Consider the following 26370-nt stretch of genomic DNA (forward strand, 5'->3'; position numbering starts at 1 on the left):
AAAACCAAAAAAAAAAAAAAAAAAAAACCCTTATAGGTCACTATAGTGGGACAGTTACCCTATCTTTACATAGGACAAATATGTTTGCCACTGGAGTCCAGAGGGTTCAACTTGTGAGACCAGAGCTAGTCACAATGTGTCCTTCCATTTCTTTATGGCATTCACTTCTGACTGTATTGGCCATAGTCATATATCCGAACAACCCAAGGGGACCAGGTATTGAATTGAGAATGAATTTACAACCCAGTATAAAACGTGGATTCCTGAATGCAGTCAGGAAGAAAATTTTACAAGGTCAGCACGTTCTCAGACTCCTTGGTTTGTTCTTAGGCTAGTACCTTAAGAACTTCTGATTCACCAGAGATCTGTGACTTATTGTCCCTGAAGAAGCTCTTGCTGTAGTAGTTTGAGGTTTGGCATTGCTCTCCTCTCTTACAGTAGCGACACAGAGTGACAGTCCTTCCACCTCCTGATTTTGTGGAAAGAGTTACAAGGGGAGAGGGGAAAAGCAAGGACATTACTGATTGGCACTTGGTGTTCCCTGTGCTCAAGTGAGTGAATCTGTTATGTCTGTATTTGCAGTACAGACCCAATTCGCATATTGCAGCCCAGTTATCAATGTGGCCTTAATATGATCAGTGAAGCCAAATTCTAGAGCTTGGAAGGTCCAAGATTAATTAGCACTGAGCACAACAGATTCTTCCATCAAGAGTACTGTACTGAGAACACTCCTGGAGAACACTCTTTTGATGGATAAAATTTCAGTAGGGACAATGATTGACAAGAGCTGCTGGCAGGAACCCTGGGGTGAGTTAGCCATACATCAAAGGTCAGCATTTTACATTTTACCACAAGCTAATCCTTCTCTGACTTGTTTGATTCTTTTAAATGACAAACACAGAAAGGATATTAAAGAGACTGTTGGAAACATTCAGAAGGGTCTCTCCAAGAGAGATCCTGGTAGGTAATGAAGTCCTGAATATAAGTCTCAGAAAGCTGATGGAAAATACCTCTGAAAATACAAAAATGTGACTGGCTAACATTGGGAGGCCATCCAATGCTCCCTGGTGAACTCAACCTCTCCTGAGCCCTTCACAAGCACTTACCATCCTCATAAACAGCTTCTGCATAGCCACAGCCAAGCCTGACTCAGTAGGTACTTGCTAACTGATTGGGATGGAAGCATGTGCTTTCTATAAGCCATTAGCATAGTCAGCTCAGGAGAGCTTAGGAAAGGACAGTTTCTTGCTAAAGCCTCCCACCATCCTGGCAGAGGGTCCTCTTGTGACTCTCTGTTGCCTAAAGCCTTTGTCCTGTAATTGTTGGATTCATCGACTATCCCAAGCTGTCAGTTACATGTAGTAAAAAACACAGGTCCCTGGATAGAGTCAAGGCAGCACAGAGCTTCAGAAGCCTGGGGTCTAAGAATGATGAGATTCTGGTCCTGGGGTGTGGCTGGATTCTGTTCCATAAAATGAGAAGAGAATAATTAATTAGAAGACTCCAGGCACTAATACAAGTGAGACTCTTGAGGCTTGGAGGTGACTGAGCCAAGATGACAGCCAAGATGACGGGTGATGCTGAAGAGGTGTGGGAGAGGCTGTAGTGAGGTCTATGGGAGGATGGGTCTAGGAGCTTGAAGTATAACAATGATGGTCCCAAGATAGTGGTTGGGGACCACAGGAGCCTTCTTTAAGAACCTAGAGTTTGGATGTGGCTAACACAAAAGGCTTACTGGTTGGTGCACTGCCTGTGCATTGTGCATACCCAGTAAGAAAACAGCACTTGTACGCAACCCAGCCTAGCAGACTGACAGGACATCACAATGGATGGACATTGTAAGGATGTTGCAGCACGGAGGTGGGCTCAGGTCCAGTTTCTCACTGTATGGGGGCTATGGTGAAGAACAAGTGAGGAAACGGTAAAGAGAGAGGCTCTGTGCACACCCAGGAGGATGGAGAGGGGCTCTGTGCACACCCAGGAGGATGGAGAGGGGCTCTGTGCACACCCAAGAGGATGGAGAAGGGCTCTGTACATACCTAAGAGGTTGGAGAAGGGCTCTGTACATATCCCAGAGGTTGGAAAGGGACGCTGTGCATACCCAAGAGGATGGAGAGGGCTCTTGCTAGGATGGAACAAACAGGCAGATGTATCCTTGGGGCTTGCCACTTGGGAGAAAGAGGTAAGAACAAGAAACTGCCATTCATGAGGAAGAGCAGAGGGAGCACATGAGGCCCACGTGGAAAGGGCAGATATGGGTGTCCAAAGGTGCCTAGTACATCAGGGAGACAGTCTGAACACAGTCATACTGTGATTCTAACTCTCTTTCAAATGCAACTCTCACAGGAAATGTTTGGCCACACTTTGGAGCAGAATATGGTCACTTGATTAACAAATAAACTACACCAAACTCAAATAAACTGAACTGAACTCAAAGTCATGCTTGTATTTACTGAGTCCACAGAGACAATGTCAGCACTGAGCTGCCAATGCTTCTGTCAGATGTTTACAGAACACAAAATATAAATGAGGAAACAAATGTTATTTTCAATTTGAAACTCACAATGCATACACACACAGTGTACACAGCAGAAAAGGTGACATAAACAGAGACTGTTGGTGTTGACACAGCCACTGTACACATGGTTGGTTACCTTGCTGGGAGATGCTATTCATGCAAATCTGCCCCCAAGGTGATCAGAAAACAATCCAGATGGCAACGCTTCTCTCACCATCAACCAGACAGATTCAGTCGTTCATGTTTGACCCCTGGTGCAAATGATATTTAGACTAAAGTATGCATGTGTCTTAGAATGACCAGAAAGTCCAACTGAGGTAGTTGGGAGGGAGCATAAAGTACCACATACAAGGGTTTGGGAGGTTGAATAGTTCAAGGTATATATTCTAGGCAATCCTGACTTGTTTAGGAAAATTAAAATCCTCCCCATCAAAGCAAAGCAAGTTTCAATACAATACTACAAAAAAAAAAATCTAAAGTTAATCATTTTATTATGAGAGAGTCAGAATGCCCCCACCCCTGTCACATACATACATACATACATACATACATACATACATACACACATACACACATACATACATACACATACACACCCCTACCCCTCAAAAACCTACTTGGTCTCCAGAGTGAGCTGAAGTCTGCCATGTTCTGTCCTTAGAGAGTCATTACTTGCAGACAACACAGCCAGAGAGTGCATCAGAAATCTTGACAATAGGAGAGATACAGTCACAGACAACAGCAGCTGTTTTCTCTACAGACCCACTGAGGAAATAGTCTAGGATTTATAGACCAAAAGGCAAACGCAAAGAAATTATATGCATATTCATTTATGTATTAGATCACAATATTTATGGTCAGAATGAAACCTTTGGAGACATACATAATTTAATCATGTTACAGATAGTATTCTTTGGATATGTCTTAAGCATTTAACAATGTAAAATTCATCCTAGGCATGCTAGACAAATGTAGGATGGGGTTAGGATTTGACCCAGAGGCCATGGATGTCAACCCCTGCTATAGCAGGACAGGAAGGAGGTGGTAGGTCATAAAACCAGGCAGTTGTCACCCTCTAAACCCATGGTTTTCTCCTGGAAGATTTTTTTTTTAAATACAATAAACATAAAGTTACTTTGAAACATTCCACTCCCCATGCTTATAACGCAATCAGATTACACACTTCATCAGGAGCGTATGTTCACATTCTAAATTTAATTTCAGTGACATCTTGGCTGTAGATGTGTACTGGCTGGTACCATAAAGGCAGAGACAGAAGCAGAGTGATAAACACATAGGCGTCAGTTCCTATGATCACAAGCTTCTCATATCGGGAAGGCGTCTGAATTGAAGCTTCTGCTCTGTGAGGCCAGCGACTGACTCCCCCACCCCCACCCTCAGCCACCGATTGTAACGCTCTCCTGTTCTTATCTTGTAGGCTTTCATATCGGACGGGGCAAGACACAGCTAATTGTGACACGTGCAGGAACAGTGCATGTATTATCTATAGGTATGTTAACATTCTCTTCCCACTTTGTTATTCTGAGTGACAAATGCTGTTTACCCACAATTGCAAGAATCGTTGCGGGCCATGCTGGGAAGATTTCACCAGACCAAAAAAAAAAAAAAGTCCTTCCTTGACCATAATTCTAGGCTATGTCTAAACAGGCATCCATCTGCCCAACCCTCAACCCTCAACCCCAGGTATACAACCCCAGGATGAAGGAGAGCATAAACACATTTATCTTGTAAATGCACCTTTGTGGTCTCAGGAACAAGTATCATTTTGATGGCTTACTCCCTTGCAATCTATAGTCTTGAGCACAGAATTGTGCTCTGGCAAAACAGTAAAATATAAGCCCTTCGGATGGTATAGATCAAAGGCCTGAGTCCACACAGTATGGAAGAGGTCCAACTCTGTCACACCGCATGTACAGGTGCTTTCATGGAACTTACATGGTCTATGGTCCTCCTGCTGTGACACAGTCCCCTCTCAGGAAATTACAACTGTTTGCCATGTGGTTTTGCTTATGATTTAAACATTGTAATAACTGATACCCACTAGAATAGATCAGAAACCTTCAATAGGCAAGAGTTATATTTAGATCCTTGACAGTAATTTTAAGATTTTAAGGCATGGTCATAACTTTGAGAAATTGCTGTCTTTTGTTTTTTCCTAATTTGGGGGTGGGGAGGTTGAAATTTTTATAAACTGTGGCCACAGTGACAGGTATTATGATTTATTTCACTTTAAACATGAAGACTGAAGTCAAGGGCCAAGAGGGATCCCATGCCTTGGCTGCTGTGAACTGTGCTGCAGTGCTGAGTGTACATATGTCTGAGATACTCTGATGTCATTTCTAAAGGTGTAGCCCTTATGGTGGCTGAGGGCACCTAGTAGGGTTCTCCACAGTGGTGTGATCATGCACATCCCACCAACAGCCCCTCCATAGGTGTGATCAAGCACATTCCCACCAACAGCCCCTCCATAGGTGTGATCAAGCACATTCCCACCAACAGCCCCTCCATAGGTGTGATCAAGCACATTCCCACCAACAGCCCCTCCATAGGTGCAATCAAGCACATCCCCCTATATAGTGGTTATGGTCTCAAACATTCTTTTCCTACATCCTGGTCAACATTTAACAATAGTGTTGTCTTTATGAATTGAGGTAATATCCCATTGTGGTTTTGATTTGTATCTCCTGATGGTTAACACTTTTTTCTTACACCTAATGGTTATCTGTGTTTCTTCTTTTGGGAAAAAGTTTCAGTAAGATGTAAAATTATCAAAAAAAACAAAAACAAAAAACAAACAAAACAGTATTAACTTAGTAGTTAAATATGCCTAAAAATCTAGAGAAGATCCTCCTTGTTCCCCTGTTAGAGAAAACAAGTGAACAAAATGTCACTAGCACTGCATGAAAAGTTCAAATCTGGACAGTGTGGGAAGACTTCAGGCCACAGGGGCAGATACAGAGTTGGAATAAGTCTGAGGGGCTAAATTTAGAGAGGAGGGATAGGTGAAGATCTGCAGTTCATCTACCTACTTCCCTGGGCAGTACAGCTTACAGGAATAGCTCATATCCATCAGTTCTGTGCTAACGTGCAACATTAATATGGCTGTATCCCAGATAGGGACTTGGATCTTTAAAAGTGGAGCTGGGTCATGTGGAATGTTGTTAGGGAGCTAGCAGAAGAAACGACAGCTAGACATAGACACTGAATGACCCCAATGATCCTAACTCCCACAGGATGATGAGCAGAGTCTGACGGGATACATTGGTCACAGCTAGGTATGCATGACTGGCATCTGATAGGTAGGAAGACTCCACAGATGCTGCCAATGTCCTGCAATGCATAGAAAAGCCCATGAGAATGAAGTCATGGGGTCCAAAGCATAAGTAGAGGTGGGGTTGAGAAGGCCACCATGTTGAAAACATCCTACACCATGATTTTGTAAGAAGCACAAGTAAAAGGCCAGGGCATGGGCAATAGGGAAGGAGCCAGGACACTCCCAGCAACCACAGTCAGGGCATGAAGCTTGTGATTGCTCTTGGTTGCTGTCCATGTGAAGGTAAAACATTAAGCGCCACACAGAGGCTTTCCTATTTAGAACTCCTCGTTCTGACTCAGAGGGAGCATCTTTCTGATGAGCATATGGAGTAGGAAGTTGGCACGACATCCACACAGTGGATAAGAGCTTTGAATCAACAGTGAGGGGCTTTAGCCAGGACATCCCATTTTGACTACTGACATGAATACAATTAGAACCTGCAAGTGCATTAGGCAATTCCTGCCTGGGATTTAGAATATTTCCAGGGTCAGAGTTCATCCAGTCACCTAATGTGAGAAGTCTGAAGTGGAAAAGATTTCTAGAGAAAGTTCATGGGGTGAGCATGTTCAGGATAAAACTACTTAACGTTTTGTGGGTGATTGAAAAAAGAATTTATTAGGACATTGTCCAAGGTAACTGAAAATAATTTAAATAAATTTAGCTCTAAATCCAGGGGTGACTTGTATTAAAAAGTGATATTAGAGGTGATTTTAATGAGTCGGAGAAGGATAAGAATTTGTCTTTGGGGGAAATTAGCCTAGAGTATTGAATTAGCTCAACTAGCATTCTTCAGGAATCCAAATACATTAACCCAAGGTTTCTCATGCAAAACACCAGTAAGTGTCCAGACATTAGAAGAAGATTCCAGAATCTGAGGAAGACTCATGAAGAAGAAAGTCAGAGGCACAATAACCCCCCTCATCCCACTATATAAACCAGTGGGTTCGCGTCAACTCCCAGAGAACTTTGCATTAACAACAGGATTTGGTGGGATGCATTTTCACAAACAGGATAGAGAAGAGGCTTTTTACTGCCTCACAGACTCCATCAGACCCTGAACCAATGCTGAACATTAGCAGAGGATGGAGTGGGAGGAAGAGTGGAGCTTCCCCTCTCTCTTCCAGAAGAGTAGTTCAAAATTATTCCACTCAAAGCAATATGAAGCAAAAACACATTTCAACTCCAAAAGTGTGTTGCACACAGAAGCTACTTAGGCTTAGTGAGCAAGTTGTAGAACATTCTGCATGTTATTTCCAATCCAGATGGACTTTCCACAGTTCCTTCAGCCCTTCTTTCATTGAGTCTTGTAACACGTGTTCAAAAAGGCATCCCAGCTCCTATCAAGGAGAACACACAAAGCACATCCAACTCTCCCCTTGACGTTCCTGTCATCCTTTGTTTGGTTTGGTTTTGAGACAGGGACTTACTATATAGTCCTGGCTGTCCTGGAACTCATGATGTAATAGGCTGACCTTGAACTAACAGGGATCCACTTGCTCCTGCTTCCGAAGTGCTGTGATTAAAGGTGTGTGCCACTACACCCAGCTCCTGTTATCCTTTACTAGAGATAAAACACAACAGTTCTTCTCACAATCTCTGAAATGCCACAAGAGTTTCTTGAGATTCACAGGAACAGACGCTAAAGATCAGAAAAATGTAGCTGTTTGTTAACTGGAAACCCTCCGCCTTGGGGGAAACCACAGCAAGTCTTATCCACCTGGCATAAGTATATCGCTTTAATTTATATTATAAACATTGAAATCTCACACCTATGTGATTTAAGGTGTGGTCAGTCTTTTGCAGGGAGGCCTGAGCATCTCCTCTAAACGTAGATATCTCCAAAAAGACTCTCAAGTTGTTTTCCGGGAGTCATGGCTGCTTTCCTGTATTGAAAATGGAGCTATGCCATGTGACTGAACCAGACCCCAGAGCAGGCTGGCTGTATCCTGGAGCTGCCCCTATTCTTTTTGTGCATTTTATGTGACATCGCCCCTCTGTCCAAAGACAAGAATAACTTACTGGATTTTACAATATTCAAATCGCATCATATCAATGATGAATATGAAGGGCATAAACAAGTCCAGGAACAATTAACAACATGTTTTTTGGCAAGCAGATAGTTGCAGAACAACGAAAGGTCTGAGTCAGAGAGAGAGAGAGAGAGAGAGAGAGAGAGAGAGAGAGAGAGAGAGAGAGAGAGAGAGAGAGAGAGAGAGAGATTGAGAGAGAAGAGCACTGGCCTTGGGTAGGTAGGTATTGGCAACATTACCCAAGGAAGGGCAATGGTAGTTAATGAGGCACAGCAGTTCAGGGTCCCATCTGAATACCAAAATCCAATACACATGGGAGATAGAAATGGCTGTCTCTATGACAACAATCTGAGCAAAGGAGAAAAGCTTAACTCAAGGTCAGAGTCTTTGCAATCTCTCCGAAGCCTGATTTTTGGCACCAAGGAGAAGGGACCATATTCTGAAGTTGAGGACCTATGTCCCTCCAGGACAGCCTCTCCCTGCTAGGAGCATGTCTGAGATTGGGAAAGATTAAAGCAGGTTTCAAATTGGGAGTTTTTTTTAAATGCCACATGTCTGTGGTTATCTTAGAAGCTGAAGTACACAGGGGACCATGAAAACTGCCAATGTCCCCAAATTGTAATTTGTCATACCTGCTTATTGGCAGACAGAGCGCCCTATAGGACAATGAACTTGACCCTATCTAACTCACATTTAAACACTGGAAACCCAGCTGTCTTCTCCACAAAGCAGAAAAACCCCTGAGCTTCTAGTAGCAGTTGGCCAAGGTACCTGCTTTTGGATGAGCCTGGCCTTGTAATACATGTGTGCCTTTGTCATGGGTGGAAAGTACATACTTCACTAGGAAATAGGATTTTGCCGTGGAAATATACAGGACTTGAGAAAAATACCAAAAGAACAAAAGGTCTTGAAGTCTTTTCAGGAAATAAAGGCGGGGGTGGGGGGGGGAGTGGGGGGGGGATGCGCCAGGCAAAGGTTGGAAACATTGCTATGTCAAAGCCAGCCTCTCAGATCTGGGTGCCTGGGGTTCAGGGCTTGGCTGTTCCCTTTTCTTGTGGGCTGGTATCCATTCGCCTTTTAAGTCCTGCAGAATTACAAAGGATCCTTTCCAACTCTGAAATCCAAGACTGTTTACAGTCTCTTTACAAATACAGAACAAGAAAGGGCCTGGGGACTCAGACAGGGCCTGTGCACTGGGATGAGGAGGAATATGTGGACATATAAAGCACCCCTCCTCATCAAAAACCCTGCACCCCCATTGGCCAATGCATGTGCAGATGTAGCCCACAACTGACAGCTGCTCCCACTACTCACTAGCTCACTGCAATGCCAAGCACCAGAAGGTTCTATCTCTTCACAACCGGAACTATTGAGACGCTTAACATGATCACATTTTCCCCTAAAATGACACCCCTTTGATTGTGATCTGGACCAACTGAGATATTCAAATGAAGGGGAAGTTCTGCACGAAGAAAGATTAAAAGGGATGCGAGTTGGACTTTCCTTTAAGTAAAACTTTTCTGCCGCATCATCCCTACTTCCTGTCAAAATATGCTTTAATTAGTTTAGAAATGTTTTAAGAATAAATGGCAAAGTCTTTGTCTCCAGCCTATCCCGGCAACACTGCTGTCAGACTAATCTGATGTCACCTCCAGTGATTCACCTTGTGCTCAGATTTGGTTTCAAAGGGAACAATGAAAGACCATTAGCAAATCCGCCCCTTCCCTCTTTTGCTGAACTGGTTAATTCATAAAATAATAGTGCAATAGCAGAACAAGGAGAGGGGGTGAATTCTAATGTGTATGTCTTCATGAAAATAACAGGGAGCCAGGCTTGATTCAAAGGCTTTGGGGGACACCACTGAGCTGTAGACGATGATAATAATAATGTTGCACAGATTAATTAAGGAGTATTGTTTCCAGACAGGAAGTTCTTCTTGAACAGGGTTAGGACAGACTTTGGGTAGAACTGCCTACTCCTGCTTCATTTTTATAGTATCAAGGCTGTCACAAAAGTGGCCTCAGGTGATACCAGTAATCACTAACTGTGGCAGTAAGTGGGCAGGGCATCAGGACGAAGGAAGGGCCCCGGCCTACCGAGCCTTGTTGTAACACCGAGGGCGGGGGAACTTGTGCGTTGTCCTGTAAGGTGGCACAATCCCATCATCTGACAGATATAGAGGAGACAGGATACCATGAAGGTTTGCCTGACAATGAGGTACAAAGATGGTAAGAAGGTGGTAGCTTAGCTATGTTTTTGAGAGCTCCCTCTGCTGGAGAGTTAGGAACTGGCAGGTACCAGACCATCTCTTATAAAGATGGCCCCAGGGGAACTGAGGACTTCCCAGTACACGAGTCTCAAGCAGGAAGCAGTCTCAAGGCCTTGAGGATATATGTTCTCACCCAAAATGATGGTCAGTTTTTAGGAAAGATGAAGGAAACACCCTCAAATGATTAGACAGGGTAAGGAATACAAAGAGACTATGACTGCCCTTTCTTATATCATTCCCGATTAATTTACCACACACCATTGAGCACACAAAATATATGGTTGGAAAGACAGGGAGATACATGTGGAAGGAGGATTCTTCACTTGTACCCAGTGTTGTGCAGAAAGGAGCTGGTCAGGGTGAGGGAGCAGGGCATAGCATAGCTAATGAAGTCTTATTGTAGAGAGAGGTAATTGCATTTATATGCAGAGCCAGTGCCAGTCTGAGGCTATCTCCAGAGCCACTTGGAGCAGCAATGTCTCTGCAGCCTGTGTCACCCGACGATTATCTCTTAGTGGAAATACCCTTTCCAGTGTCGCTTCAATTACTCCTCTTGTGCATATTGAGTTCTTTAGCAGTCTGAGCCGAAATGGGGGAAAAGCGTCTTCTATCTACCATACATAGGTGTGTTCTAATTCACACTGGTTAAGTGGGGATGGGGGACGGTAACGGAACGGAGCCCTTAGACAATACCTCACGCAATGTTATTCCAACATAAAGGAACTATTTTTTTAGTAAAATAAATTAAGTCAGGGGAAAAGAATAGCTTTGACAGGCCTCAAAATTCTTCTTGAAAATTCCCAAAGCTAATAATCCAATTTCTCTCAGTATTCTTTTAGAACCTAAAAATATACTATCTCTTTCCCCCCCAGAATGTAAGGATCTTTCAAACCTTCAGAAACACCTTGCTTCCCTTCTGCAGACACTGTGAAGCTAACAGTGGCATCCAGAGTGAAAGCTGCCCACATCCCCACATCTTGTTGGCAAAGCAATGACTTAAATTTTATTCAGGGCAGAAGACCCCAGAGCAGCCTCAGCCCTCGCATTTGGTTAACTCAAGGGGTGAAAATTAGAGAACCTTTTTCTGAAGTCTAAATTAGCACCAAGGAAAGGAAATCTATCAATTTTCATAAGGAAACTGATGCCATGCGGTTTTAGGTGAATATGGGGATCTTCTAGGGCCTAAATACAGGATTCAGATTTCCCACTAATTCCTGAATTGGGTCACAAAACATTTTCTGGGAAGAGTTCAGTGATTTCCAGGTGCGGTGGTGCCCAGCCCCCCTCGGCAGCCTCTCCCCACTTTGGCCAGAGCTAAAGGAACAGAGCCAAGGAAGGACTCCAAAGCAGGCTGCTGAACAGAGTTGCAGAGAAGCCTCCAAAATGATAAGGGCAAGGGAGGAGAGGATTATGATTATAACCAAGTCCCACTACCTGGGGGATGGGACATATTAGAGGAGATTGCAGATAAGATGAAAGTCCTATATTCTCTGCAATTCACTGCAATTATACCCCAAAGAGAGAAAGCCATGCTTGTCACTGAGGCTAGAATGGCAATGCGAGACCAGCTATATTTAATAAATGATTGACCCCATCTAATTATAAACCATGATCTTGGCAAGTTCTCTTAGGGTGACATGAGACGTGCGTAGTACTCATATAACAATCTCCTAGTCAGCTGGCCACATTTCTGCCTGCTTGAGGGAAGTGACAACAGGCAGAAGTTATCAAAGTGTCTTGAATTTGCTTCTGCTGCCCTGTGGCCAGAGCAGGGCTCTTTGAGGGCTATGAGCTTGGACTGCCCTGTCCTTAAGCTTGGGCACGCCCATAAGACCTGGTAGGGCAGGAAAAGGTGGACAGGCTGGGGCCTCAGCCAAGCATATCCCAAAGGTCAGAGAAAAGTTAAGAGGGTACATTCTGAAAGATCACTCTTTAACCTGCTTTGGATACTATGTATTTTAATTTGTAGCCACAATGGAAGGGTAATTTTTAAAACTATACCCATAATATCTTTGTTATAGCAAAGATTTTTATAGTCTCAATAATTGAATTATTTCTAGATAGGCAACTATGTCCGGTGCTTTGAAGTCTTATAGTAGTGTTATAAACAGATGTGGAATACATGAAATATAGGACTGGGGAAGGATAGCAAATCTTTAACTAAAAATTAAAAAGCTACTAATTATAAATCATCAATACCTGATTGGAATGAGATCCATATCCTCATATAGGTCAATATATATTTTATAGAGATAAGAGATAAAATACAACCAAATACTATGTACATATTATATAATACCCAATAAACAGAATTCTACAAATAGAACACACATTAAATGTAAAATAGCACAGGCTGGATAGTATAGCTCTGTGAGTTTGGAAGGGGGAGATTCAGTTCAAGTCAGTTTACTATGACTCAGTAAATAAGGAGGGTATGCTCGGAGAGGCCTGCACTGGCTGAATCACAGTGAAAGATGGAGTCAATGTGGCATGTGTGTACCTCAGTAGATTCCCAGATAGACATGGAGAGCACTTGGCCAGATTATGGCATGCCAGGGTGTTCTGCATGACCTGTGAGTAGGCAGATAACTTCTCTAGAAAACCCACTGAAGGAAAGGGAGACAAGCAACCTCAATTTAGACACAGTAGCAGGATGTGGACAAGGTGTTGGGCACTTACTTGGGCCATGGAGACTCTGGAGGTGGCAAGAACAAGACCCAGCTATTTCAAGGCCAAAGGGGAAATGCCAAGGTTCTGCAATGAGGTGGTAGAGTATGTGGCTACTGGGGAGGGGGAGAGGTGTGAGAGCCACTGGATGAGCTGGCAGAGAGGCAGGAAAAATCTGTGCGTGTCTAGGAATGTAGACAAGATATAGAGTCCCCCTTAGATGCTCTATAGGGAATGTTCAGAGGAAAACGATGGCTACTTTAGATTTTATTTCTTCTACTGCCTGGAGAAGTGGCTGAGGATGTAGATAAACAGAGTAGAGAGAAAGAAAAGTAGTTGCTTAGATTCCTCTAGCACACAAGAGAGCAAAGCCTGGGACAGTCCCTACCACCAGCTTCCTCTGGACAATGCTGGTGTTTTTCCATACAGTACATGTCCATACAGTAGGAGCCTGCATGTCTACTAGGTGCTGTACTCAGAAACATTACTAATCCCATCCAAAGACCCAGGATAAGAGCTCCCCATGCTCCCAGTACACTGGCTCTTGGGAACTGCCCTCTGAGTGGAAGACTCTCCATCACCACTTCACAGCCAAGGGAGTTTGGGTCCCCAAGGTGAGATGATTTATCCACAGTAGCAGAGCAAGATGTGCAGAGTCACAGTTAGCACCAGGGACACTGTGATCTAACTCAAAGAGAATTAAAATAGAGGCTAGGGATCTGAATCTCACTGGGCCATAAGGCATTGACAGGCAGGAGAAATGAAAGATTTGGGGTCTTCCACTTCAGAAAACAAGCTCAGGGACCACACTCACCAGCTTCTAGCTCTTTCCTGCTTTAGAATGAGAAGCAGAGAAAGACTTCACCTGAGGCATTCATTTAAGCTGAGGTATCAGTTGGCAGAACCTAAGTTTTGCAGGAGGTTCAAATGAGCGAAAAGAGGCACCAGAATACTGTACTGCTGCCTCCCATGATGTGACCAGGAGAAGCATTAATAAGAAACTTAGTATCTTACCCAGGAAGGAAACTAAGCTTGGGTATGGGCTGAGAGAACAGCCGGAGAATTAGACTAGAGCGAATTTTACTTCTTTAGAAATATACAGACTATGCTGGAGAGATGGCGAAGTTGATGAAGTGTTTACACTGCAAGCATGGGAACAAAACTGAGCCTAACCTCAGAACACACAGAAAAAACACAGGCATCCTGCAAATACTTAAAATCCCATCGCTGAGAGGATAAGCAAATTCTTGGAGCTAACAGGCCAGACAGCCTAGCCGTACTTGCCAAGTTCCAGACCAGCAAGAGACTGTTTCAAAAACAAAACAAAAATGTACCACACAACAATAAAAGGCATATGGCACATGAGAAATGGTAGGTTAATCTAGGGATTCCAAATATACATTAAGACATGTAAAGTAACATGTGTATGTATGCATCAATGCATGTATACTTATACAAGAAATATATAGAACAATGATTTTTTTTTAATAAACTCTCATAACTAAAAGTTACCTTTAAGACAAAATGATTAACCAAAGAAATGGATGACTTCGCATCCTTTAATCATGAGCCACCAAGAGCCACAGAAGAGTAGAGTCAAGGCTTTGCAACACTTGCAAACAGGGCTTCAGCCCATTAGGAATCCCTAATTGGAGGCACTGTTTTAGACTTCTGGAAAGAGAATGGAGGTGTGGACAAGGAAAGGAAAGCTTTGGAGGGTATCAATAACATTCCCTGGGCAATAGCTATTAACACAGAGTCCCAGGATCTTTCTCTTCCATTCAGTACAAGGTACAGCCTGTTATCTGATGCCAGAGCCCACTTACCCAGAAAACTCTGGTCAGTTCCCAGCATCAAAGCAAATGGATAATTCTCCAACCTTAATGCAAATCAGAGAAGGAACTCAAAGAGGAGAATTTGTAGTCAGGTTGCAGAGATTGTGTGAGTTGGAGTGTGGCATTCCATATTATGAGCCAGAGAAAGTACCCCAGGTGGGCAAAGGAATGGCCACAGGAAGCAGGCAAGGAAAAGAGATGATGTCAGCCATCACTTTACACATAGAAGCAGATGACGGTTCATCATCCCAGAGTTAAGATAAAGACCAAAGCATGGGCTACTGGCCATCTGCCAGGCAGGCCTCCCTAAACTTTATATGGCCAACTGGCTGTCTCAGAGATGGAGGACTGGAGACAGAACAGCTGTACAGCTCTGCAGTATCTAGGACCTCTGTTCCAAGCAGAGGCCATTTGGCCATGAAGATCAAAGAAACCTTTGCTCTAAATCAGCCAGAGATAACCAGATTCTTCTTAACCTTGTAATGCTGCCCTGTACACTCAGCCATCTACTTCAGACCTCAAATAACCCAGAGTGCACTTGGACAAGAAGAAACTGCTAGCAGCTGGCAGTGGGGAAAAAACAAAAACAAAACAAAAAACCACATTTTTTGCTACTTAACAGGCAGAGGTCACCTATCCAGAGTGTGGCTGGATGACACATGCATACCATCCCCAGACAGATACACTGCAACCTGGACAACACAGAGCAGGCAATGAGGAGCGGCAGGGCTCACGGGTGGTCACTGTGTCACTGAACCCCATGGCAGGCATGTCCCAGCAGGAACTCTCTGGCCTGGTGGCTGTCTTCTTCCAAGCCTGCTTCGGACTGCAGCATTCTGGATGAGCACAAACAAGACTGTGCTCAACAGATAAAGTCGAGTCATTTCGTTAACAAGAACTCAGATTAGATTACTCTGTGATTACATGGTTCTGCGGTGTGATAAATTGGTTAATGACAGGATTCCCAATGTAGTTGCTTAATGGGAATTCAATAATTACAGGTGCCCAGGATTAGACGGTAGTCTAGCAAGTGCTCGCCACATGCTCCGTTCTAACAACTGAAAAGCTACCTGGGACAGCTGAAATGGCCTTGACATGGAGGATGTGTTTCAGTATTAGCTGAGCTAAATGTCGCATCTCACAGACACCTGAAAGGCTCTTGTTGCCTAAGCATCCAGACTGAGAATTCTCTAATGCTCTTTTTTTTTTTTTTAAATTGGCACCAGATTCAATTGTAAAATCTGCAGTCAACACATAACAGTAAGAACAAAGTAATATTGGAACTATTCACTAATAGTGAAATGGTCTTTCGCAGACTTGTATGTCTGAGAATGTGTTCTTTGTAGAGTTTTAGGTAAAACAGCAATTATCATTCCTTGAACTGGAGTAAATGGAAGCTCACTGATGATGCAGGAATTAATTTAGCCCTGCTCCCCAGACTCTTACACCAAGACAGGATCTCCTGCTTTCTCAAGTACCACAGCCCAGACAGGCTGGGATGTCACAGGTTCACCATGTCCTAAGGTTTGCACTTTGCACAGCTGTCTCTAGGAGGGGCCTTGCCTCGCCTACACTGCCACACATTCTAGATAGGTGACACTTGACCTCATCAGCTTCAACTCTACCTCCTGGAACTAGAATGTGTCTCAAAGAGGATTTCAACAGATTACTAAAAGTTGTCTTCTACTTCTACATCCGCTGTGCCATCCACTCACATGCATGTGTGTGAGTGTGCATGCTTGCCCACAAAGTCAAACAGATACATACAGGTACACACACACACAGGTACACACACACAGACACACATACACAGGCACACACACACACAGACACACACAGATACACATGCAGGCACACACACACACACACACACACAGTTCCTAAAAATAAATGAGGAAGAAAATAAGGCTTCTTATGGAAAAAATGGAGAACAGCCATTAACTTCTTGAAATTTAAAAAACAAAAAAAAAAACCTCTCAGTGGCATTACTGCCTTTGACAATAAGAAAAATGGTGTATAGAATTTAGAAATCATAAACTGGGTCATTCAATAGGGCTTGAACTTATTTTTGAGACTCCAGACAATACGGCTTTGCTGTTTTGTGTTTCTGAAATGTCAGAATTTGGCTGGGATTAATGGTTTCCTAAATGGACAGGATTTCGTGCTTATAGATGGTTCACGGATGGTCTCCCTGGCTACAGAATGTTATGAACACTCACTGAAGTCTACTGACATTTCGTCTGGCATCTGGACAAAGTGAGAGGACAGAGTGGAAGACTCCAGAGCCCTAGTCCAAACCGTATGATCTAAACAGCAGGAGATGGGAAGAGAGGCTTTCCAGTGCCACATCATCACAGAAAAACAATGGCTCAGGGGATCCATTAAGAGGGGATTCTAGCAGACCATCACTCCTTCCCAAAGACATAAACAACAACTCCAGCACACTGGCAGCACTCTTCCCTGCATCTTCCTAAGTAGCAGGGTATATTTTGAAACACATCTCCAATCTTATCTTTCTAACACATACATCCTTGCACACTCCTGCTCCCAGGGTGTAATTACAATCTTGTATTGTTTTGACCAAACACTATCTATGCTGCTTTTCCTGGGAAGCTGTGTTTGGTAACAACAGAAACCTTTCAGTAGTGCTGAAGCAATAAACACAAGAGTCCTCCCTAGAGTCCTCTCCTAGCTATAGTCCATAAGAATGCTTCAGACAAGTACAACTTCGAAAGAAGGCAAGTCAAAGTCATGCATGTATGGTGGTGTCAGCCAACAGGCTTCTCTAACTGGAGGCAGTTGCAAGGGAATACACAGCTTGATCCACTACAAGTGTGTGTGTCATATGTGTGCATGTTATGACTTCTGACTCTGCCCGTGTTTGCTGGCTAGCTAATTTGCCTCATGTCCATGTGGACAATTCAGGATAAATAGGGTGTTCAATCTGACTTTCCAATTTTCTGTGGCAACAGATATATAACAGACTTTGATTTCAATTCTTTGTGTAAAGTGCATGTACATGGTCTTGTGGTCATGTGCACATCTATGTGCATGTGGAGGCCAGAAGCTGAGTCTCTGACTCTATAGCTCTCAATTTTCTTTTAAATTTCATTTTTATACTTGAGAATTCTGAATAATGTGTTTTATCATATTCACCTCCTACTCTAACTCCTCCCGCTTCTACTTTCCCAACTTTTCTTTTTTTTTTTACAACCTGTCAAGACCAATTGGTACTGCCCATGTATTCTTGGATAGGTGGACTACCTCACAAAGCTCAGGGGTCACTGAGGAAGCAGCGTCATGTCATAAAGACTATAAGAGCCAGAGGTCATGAATACACAGAAACATCCTCTGTGCTCAACAGAGCAGCTGCACATACGAACTCACAGCCATTGAAACTACATGTACAGTCCTTGTGGAAACTTAAGCCACACAAGACCCCAGCATGAACAGAAGACGTGGCTACAAAGTTGTTCCCCTAACTGATGAGCTATTGGCAAATGACAGCTGCCAGGAGAGGGAGAATCAGCTTTGAGAGTAGCCCTTGTTTAATCAGCATCTTACTTTTGGAGGCAGGGTTTCTCTCTGAACCTGGAGCTCATTGATTGCCAGGCTGGCTGGCTAATGAGTTCCAGAGAACTGCCTGGACTCTGCCCAGCACCCAGCACTGGAATTATAAACATACACTACCACACCCGACTTGTAAGTGGGAGTTGAGGGTGGAACTCACATCTTCGTGCTTGCATGGCAAGGCCTTTCTTCACTGAGGCTTGCCTGAGAAAGTAAATTATTTTTCCAAAGAAAATGAGTCAATCTGGACTCAATCACAGTGCTTGAGAGTAAAAATATAATATGGCTAACTGTTTATTATTAAACAGTGCAGTTATGCTATGAGTCGACTCTGAATGAACATAGCCCTGATAGGAAGGCATAGAATCTCTTAGGGCCACACACTAACCCTTTGTTGTATCTTTCTAGTGTGGAGCTGGATTTTAAGCAACAAGAAGACAAACTGCAGCCTGTGCTGAGAAAACTGCACCCTGTCGAGGAAACTCAGGTCATTCCTTCGCCTTACACTCAGGAGACTCACTCCTCCACGCCCAAGCAAAAATCCAAAACTGAGTCCAAAAAGCATGGAAGGTGGAAACTCTGGTTTCTTTAAGACTCGTGGGCTCGGGAAGACCCAGACCATCTTTTAAACCCACTGGGATTTAAGTGAGTCCTTTTCCGAATCGGATAGGATCAAGGGAACTGCGGTGCCAACGCGTGCTCCCTGCTTCTCGCCCTGCGTACCAAAAAGGCCTTCGCACCAACAGATAATAAGCAGCAAGGGAGTGACTGTCACCCCTTGCAGGCTGTCCTTTGCAGTTCACTGGTATGGGGTATAAAGTCTGAAATAAAACTTACGTAGTCAAAGATAAAGAAAAACTCTAACCCCCGACAGCGCCCCCTGACCTAAGAATGAGTATTGAGATGCCAATGTTCCATACGGCAGGCTGTCTTTGTAGACAGTGGAACTTGTCATTATTTTTGGCTCTTTATTATTTTTTTTTTTAAATGAGAAGAGAAAGCAATCCTTGTGTTGGCAAAGGACTTCATTTTTACCTTTCATTATGAAATAAGCAGGGGCGAGTGCAGTTCTCAGCACATTCAATTATGGAGAAAGCACAATTTTTTTCAAGTGGTCGGAGACCATGAATAATCTCGAAAAATGTGACTCTATGTATATCTGCCTTCCTGTGCTGTAGCGCTAAGCCAAGTGACCACATCTCAGTGTCACATTGACACCACAGATTTAGAACCCTCTTCATCTCCAGATGGACGACATGTTTACTGTTCATTTTCCAAATGGCCAGCAGCCAGGAACCACTCCCACCCCAACCCCGAGTCATGATATGCCTTCAATCATTGCAAACTGACAGGGTCAGAGCTACTGGACACTAAGCTTACTTAGATCGTGTTTTTATTCTTTGGGTGCCCAAAGGCCAAATGATGAATCTGGCAAGAACTGGAAAACAGACAGAGATACACAATGGGTAATATAGTTACCTATAAATCACGGGTGCCTGGGCTGCGGCAGAAAGTGTTGGATTTTTTTTTTTTTTTTTGGTGGCTCAATCCCCAAGATGCTCTTTTATCCCCAAGCGCAGCCAGGTGTTTTATACAGGTCTTTATGCTTTGTCACTACTGTGTGAGATCTGACCACCGCAGAGAGAAACATGGTGGTTTCCCTTAGCTGCTACCAATGGCCAAACTTACCATCGCCTACATTAAACCTATCAGTAAATTGTATTAAATGGCATACTTAGGGGAAAGCTGTGAATCAAATGGTTTTAGGCATTTTAAAAACTCCATCGTACAATCGAGAGTTCTCTCTTGATTACATATGACAACATAAACCTCTACTCCCTTGGGTTTTGCTCATTTCTTTGCACCTTTTTTTTTTTATAGAAACCAAAATACTCCTGCGCATTAATGAAGTCTCTCAGTGTTCTGCTTCTCATGTAGAAAGTAGGAGTCTTCTTTTGCCTTTTCCTTTTTGTATAACTTAATGCTTTGAATAGTTTGTGAGCATACTGGAAGAATCTAGTCTTCAGTGTCAGTCCAGCTCTTTCAGCTGGAACTGCACGCTGATAGCAGTCTAGCAGATCAGACTGCAAACCTGCAGCAGCTCAGTTTTGGGAGAGGGTCATGACCTTCTTTTGATGGGTAGGAGCAAGGCTGATCACGTGCTTTTCCTCTGGACTGAAGAGTTTCATTTAGTTCTAAACATTTGAGTTATACAACGAGCTTTAAAAGAAAAGAAGCTAAAAGAATATTTTGTGTGAATACTCTTTGGGGACTACTCAAACCACACTAGAGGTATGCTTAATTTAAAATGCAAGGGCGTGTGTGTGTACTTGTATGCATAGGATACATACACACACACATGCAAAACACACTTGTGCGCACACACACACACACACACACATATGCACGAAAACACATGCCTATATGGAAGTACTCTACAAGACTGTAAATCCATAGAAGAGCAGTAAACAGGCCTGTCGGACAAGAGCCCTGACCGAGCTGATCCTGTACCTTGAAGGAAGTGCAATTGTCTCATGCATACTAAACTTTAAACACGTGTTACATGTTTTTATACTGTTTTTAACTGATGTTATAAAAATGTTCACAACCAGTTTTCTCTTCCTGTGTTTGAAGAATCCCATGTTCTCAAGGAGTAAAAGGAAGGGTTCAGCAGCTTTCTGTCCAGTGTTGCACATCTGTCTAGATTCAAGCATTGGGACTACCTGTGTGTGACATCAATGTTTCCAACCAGTCTAGGCCCCCAAATAAAAAGATTGAATATGTGAGACCCAGAAACGAAACTCTGAGGATAAACCAATTCCTCCTCAAAAGGAAAAGCATCTCCCGAAACTGGAAACAAATATATTGTCAAGCTCATTTCATAGGTGAATCGCAATTTGCCAATGACAGAGGATGACCCTTCTCCTAGTAAGATTGAACTCAAAAGTTTCATACAAAACCAAGTAAACAGTTCAGTGTCCCCTCCTATGTAGATGTACACATGGCATTACGTATAGAGAGTAAATTATTATACTTGTCATTAAATCTTTATTAATTTTTAAATAAAAAAATCAAAGGTAATATGTTGTGTGACTAACAAATTTCTTTCACTGCTTCTATATTTGGGGGGAAAAATCTAAGAAAATAAAAATGGATAGATACTTGACCTAGAAGGCACTCTGGTGGGGTTCAAAGGTGAGAATACCATGCGTCCTCAGTGCTCCCTGTATGCCCACCCCTGACCCACATGAAAGTGTGGCTTGCTGCTTTTCATAGAAGTGAGCAAGAAGGAGAAACAACCAAGGGCTATGAACTTCACCATATCATCTGTTAGCCGCTTACGAGTGTCTAACTCCCCACACACTGGTGAGCTGGTTTTATCTGACACAGTTATCACAAGTGGAGGCAGCTTCATGGGTGTGATGTTAGCTCAAGACCAGAGCAGCAGATTCCCTCACCCACATCTCTTATCTTTAAAAATCAAACAAACGAAAAAACAAAACAAAGCAAAATGACCTTTCATACCTTTGGCCTCAGATAAGTGTGAAGGCAATTCACTTATTGGAAGACAAATAGCCATATAACACAAACACCAAAAATGTCATCCAGTTTTGAGAATTAATGTAACCTAATCAAGCCATAATGGGTACCATGTGTTATGGGAGGTCACAGGTCATGGAAAAGCTACTCCTGAGCTTTTAAACACCTTAGTAATTTTAATATATGGTCCCTCCACAGTCTGGTGATGATGACACCTTTTTGCTTCCTCTGCTTTAATCCCCCTGGTAGTGAGCAACCATGGAGTGGGAAAAAAAAAAAAAAAACCCAGGACCTAGCAATATAAAAAAGCAAGAACAACCACGCTGCCAGCACCAAGTATAGATGAACTTGTAAAATCATTGCTCACACTGTGCATACAGTGGGATGAATTTCTGAAGGCCACCAATATAGTTGTCCAGCTGGAGTGATGCTTGTATTCAAAAGTCAAGTTCCTTCCACTTGAAACATCTATAATGTGTTGTTTCTAGAAATGAAGATTTGATTTTTTTTTCTTCCCCGAGGTAACATTTATAATTAGTACCTTCCTCTCCTGCAGAGGCATCACAGGCTCTCATAGATGACCTTGGATGCTAGTGAATCCCTTGCCAAGACAGCCACTCCCTTGTCACAAACACTCTGGACTTATCCATTCTCTATGACAAGTACCAAACTTTGCCCATGGCTGAGTCCAGTGAGGCAGAGGCTCCCAAGGTCGGTCAGGGACAATCCAGACAGTCTTTCCCCGCCCCCATCAACTCCCCAGGGGACTCTTTTCCTTAGGGGAGGCTCACATCTCTGCCTAAGTTACTTGGTAATTCTCAGTCTTCTCGTGTGTACCCAGGCCAAAGAAAACGCTTTAGACATTGTCCTCAGTCAATTACATTTTTAAAGGACTCATTATCAGAATGTAAGTCCAATCATTTGAAAGAAGCAACCAGCTAATGCAGCAGGAGGAGGAACTTCCCTGCTTGTTAATCACTGTTCTCTGGCTTAACGCATGGAAGATGCATATAGCTCCAGGTCACACCAAACGGCCGGTCTGGACACCTCTGAACAAAATCACTGCCCCTGCATAATATCACACATCCTGAATAGGAAGGCTATAATTCTGGGAGTCTAGAAAGGTTTCCAAGAGGAAGAGACAAATACAATGAATGCAAAGTCAGACCCAATGTAAAACTGAATATGCCACTCAAGAGTCTCTGATGATGACTTGTACCCCTGCCACCTGTTTCACGTAGGTGCGGTCATTCTTCATACCTACTTTCTTGATACTTACAGGTTTGTTTTTAAGAATTTCTAAGTGGAGCAGAGATTAAAAGTCATTTTAATTCAATGGTAAGGTTATAGCATAGCTTGATTTCAGCACTTATATGGTCTCCATTCTACAGCTGCCATGGAGACGCTTTGTTTATATTTTATTAGTTAATTTACAGATTGACCTTACTAATGACATTTAGGAGCAAGAAACATTTTCTTGTGTATGAAATGCATTCCTGTGGTCACTTCAAATGCATTTACTTAAACAAATGCCACATGACAAGAGTGCAAAGCAGAGCTTATATAAAAACACTGAAGATGTGGATGGAAGTGGTTGTCCACTGTCTGTGGCAGCTTGTCCACTCCTAACTCCTAACCAGACAGAGACTGAATACCTAATAAATCCACGCCCAGTGGAAAAAGCAAACCTATTCCCAGTACTAACGTTGACAATGTCATGGAATAAGTCTTCTAATGAGATACATCGACGCAGAATTTTTTTAAATAACTTCTATTTTAAAAATTCCATTTTGAGCAATCAGTTATAACTTTCCAGCTGATTCATAGTTATACAATTTCCTCTATAGTTATGCAAAATGAGTAGCCCAAGAAGATAGAATCCTCTGGGGTACAATGGAATGGTATAGCTCACACACAACAGATCTGTAAACCATTTTCGGCTCCATTTCCACCCTAGAGGACCCACTGCTGAGGCTTTTGTCCCCCTTGTCAGGGATGCTTTTGTGTGACCCCCTCTAATCTGAATTCACAGAGCAACAGGGTAGCATTAAGCTAATGCATGCATCCCCAGCTGGTGCAGACTGTTAACCACAAGGTGACAACACACACTCAGGAGAAGTTCTGTGGTCCCACTGTTCTGCAGACAGCAGAGAGGGGACTTGGGGATGGCAGATGACTGACAGACACATTTGTCAACAATTCGGATCTTAAATGGCCGATACACTTCCTGATACATCTGGACTCTGTCATCGCTTATTAAATAATTACAACTCATTCACATTTCCGTTTGTGATTTCTTCCATGACAGCTTCATCTTATAGAACAAATTCAAAAGAAGCCTTTGATTCTTTTATTGTAAATGTCTGAGATTTTGAAAACTGGGAGCAGTCCTCCTTTGACTTCTGGAGACTTCTGCTGAAATCAGGAATATGGGAAATGGGCCTGCATGTGACAGTTTCCTGAGCTTAATCCCTGACAGTGTCTTACATCTCTGATACCTACTTCATGTAGATTTGGTTCAGATGGGAAGGCCTAGTGGAGGTCCTTACTTCATATCCACTTTAGGAACATTAAACAGTTCATTTCAAGGGACTGATATGTGGTCATTGGAACACAAAGGCTTCTCCAAGCTTGGACACTAACCCATCACGAAACTCAGCATCAACTCAACATCTGGATTTTGCCTGCAGAAGACTCCAGCATCTGTGTTTTGGAAATGAAGCAAGGTAGAGATAGAAGAGGGCTTATTTTGCAAGACTGCTGCCTACATGTAGGACAGAAACCAGACAGGCGCTTTTATACATTGATACTTGCTGACATGGGCCACAGAAATCAGCACTCCACCTTGGTCTCACAGCAGAGGCCTAGATAAGCTGGCGCAAGAACCAGGAACCACAAATGTACTGGGGTCTAATGTTCTGTAGTTGTTTAGGTGGTGGGAGTAGGTCATATGGAGTCATGAACAAGAATCTTCCAAGATGTTAGTTAGTGCCCAGCTCAAGTGGCCAATAACAACTTGATGTGGTTGACACTAGAACTCAGGGGAAACCTTCCAAAGAGTCCTGTGAGAGCCACACTCACTGTACTCATCCCTTTATCAAGCTTTGTGCAGTCTACATGATTGCTCACATCCAAAACAACATGTGTGAACTTGTATAAGCTTCCTTTCTGCCCTCCTCGCCCAGGTTTAGCCGCTAGTCAGGGACCATGCACCACGAGATTACAGCTCTGTGACAGAGTTGCTCGCTACAAGAGTGAAGCTCACTTAGTGTCCAACTAGCCAGAGGGACAAAAGGCTACATATCCTTAACTAAAGGTAGGCCCATGTTCTTTAAACAGAACTGTTGTTTCCTTAACCAGATACTACAGTACTGTCTCCCTAAACAGAAAAACCCGGCTCCCTCCCAAATGAGACACTGCCCCCTTCACCTTAGACAGAGGCAAGCCTACTTTATCAGACACCTTGGATTTACTCTTGCCCTCCAGTTGGACCTATCCAGATGCTGAAGCTTCAGCAGGATCTGAAAGCTTCTGAGCGCCTCCATGTTAGCACCAGCCTTCAATCTAACTTACTCTAAGATGATGCTTGCTTTGGCTACAAAGCCACACTCCATCCATTCTACTGGGAGGCACTTTCCTAGTTCCCATGTAAGTGTGTACAAAGTGCACCAGAGTCTGATTACAGGGGAGGCCCCAAGCAAACTGGAGCCTACCCCCAATCTTGTTTATGGGTTTCAGTCTTCACTGACTGGTAACACACAGCGATGTTTCCAGTTCCCAAGAAGTGCACAGTTCTTACTGTGCATCAAGAGTGCAATGCTGGAAAATCCAACTTAAATGACAGCCAATTCACATGGAAGCCTGTTATTTTCTAATTCATACCTATCATAGCCCAAACTTAAGTGATATATATGTAGATAGATAGATACATAGATAGATAGATAGATAGATAGATAGATAGATAGATAGATAGATAGATAGATAGATAGTCTGAACATGGCATGGGCTGCAAGTCAGAGACAAAAAAGTGCACAGTTGCACTAGACAGAAATATACCCAGTCCACCTTTGGGCTACGGTCCACCTTCTGAGCTACCCACCTACTTCACCCACATGATACCCTCTGGTGTAAAGCCTGTGGACAGGGACACAGAGCCCAGGCTAGGGTGGCTGTGCAACCAATGCCAGCTTCTCCTCATTTGTTCTCTCCATGGACGTGTGGAAAGGATCAGGGTCACATACCAACGAAGACCAATGTGCCCTTCCTGCTGCCAGGGTGGAAGACTATAAAAGCTTTTGTTCCTTTAACTAAGGAAGCCTTGTTTGTTTCTCCCGCTCCTGAGATGACAAGGATAGCTACAGTGATGAGCTCCTGATATAATAAAGTGATAATGAGGATGCACATCTGGGTCTCAGGCCGAATGTGACCAAATGAAACCACTGGGGGAGATGGAGACAACAAATTCTGCACATCGGCCACCATGACACGGAGTTAAAATGACAGTGACCATTGAAATCTGATAGAATGTTTTTGAAATAAATCGTTTTCTACGAGCAATGACCTCATTGTGAGAGAAACAACTAGGATACATTTAATAGACAATA

At 43.2% G+C, this 26370-nt stretch overlaps 2 protein-coding genes across 2 annotated transcripts in view; one reads left to right on the top strand and one right to left on the bottom strand.

Moving 5' to 3' along the window:
• Insyn2a (inhibitory synaptic factor 2A) overlaps positions 1-21307 on the top strand; it is a 56086-nt gene extending 34779 nt beyond the window's left edge. The window contains exons 3-4 of the mRNA XM_028772527.1: positions 3957-4028; positions 18635-21307. Of these exons, the coding sequence (XP_028628360.1) occupies positions 3957-4028; positions 18635-18818 (256 nt within the window). The 3' untranslated portion in view covers positions 18819-21307. The remainder of the gene's footprint in view (positions 1-3956; positions 4029-18634) is intronic.
• The window catches only part of Dock1 (dedicator of cytokinesis 1), a 508897-nt gene that overhangs the window by 273220 nt on the left and 209307 nt on the right, over positions 1-26370 (bottom strand). The window lies entirely within an intron of this gene.

Source organism: Grammomys surdaster, unplaced genomic scaffold (genome assembly GCF_004785775.1).
Source record: "Grammomys surdaster isolate TR1022 unplaced genomic scaffold, NIH_TR_1.0 214, whole genome shotgun sequence".
In the NCBI taxonomy this organism is placed as follows: Eukaryota; Metazoa; Chordata; class Mammalia; order Rodentia; family Muridae; genus Grammomys; species Grammomys surdaster.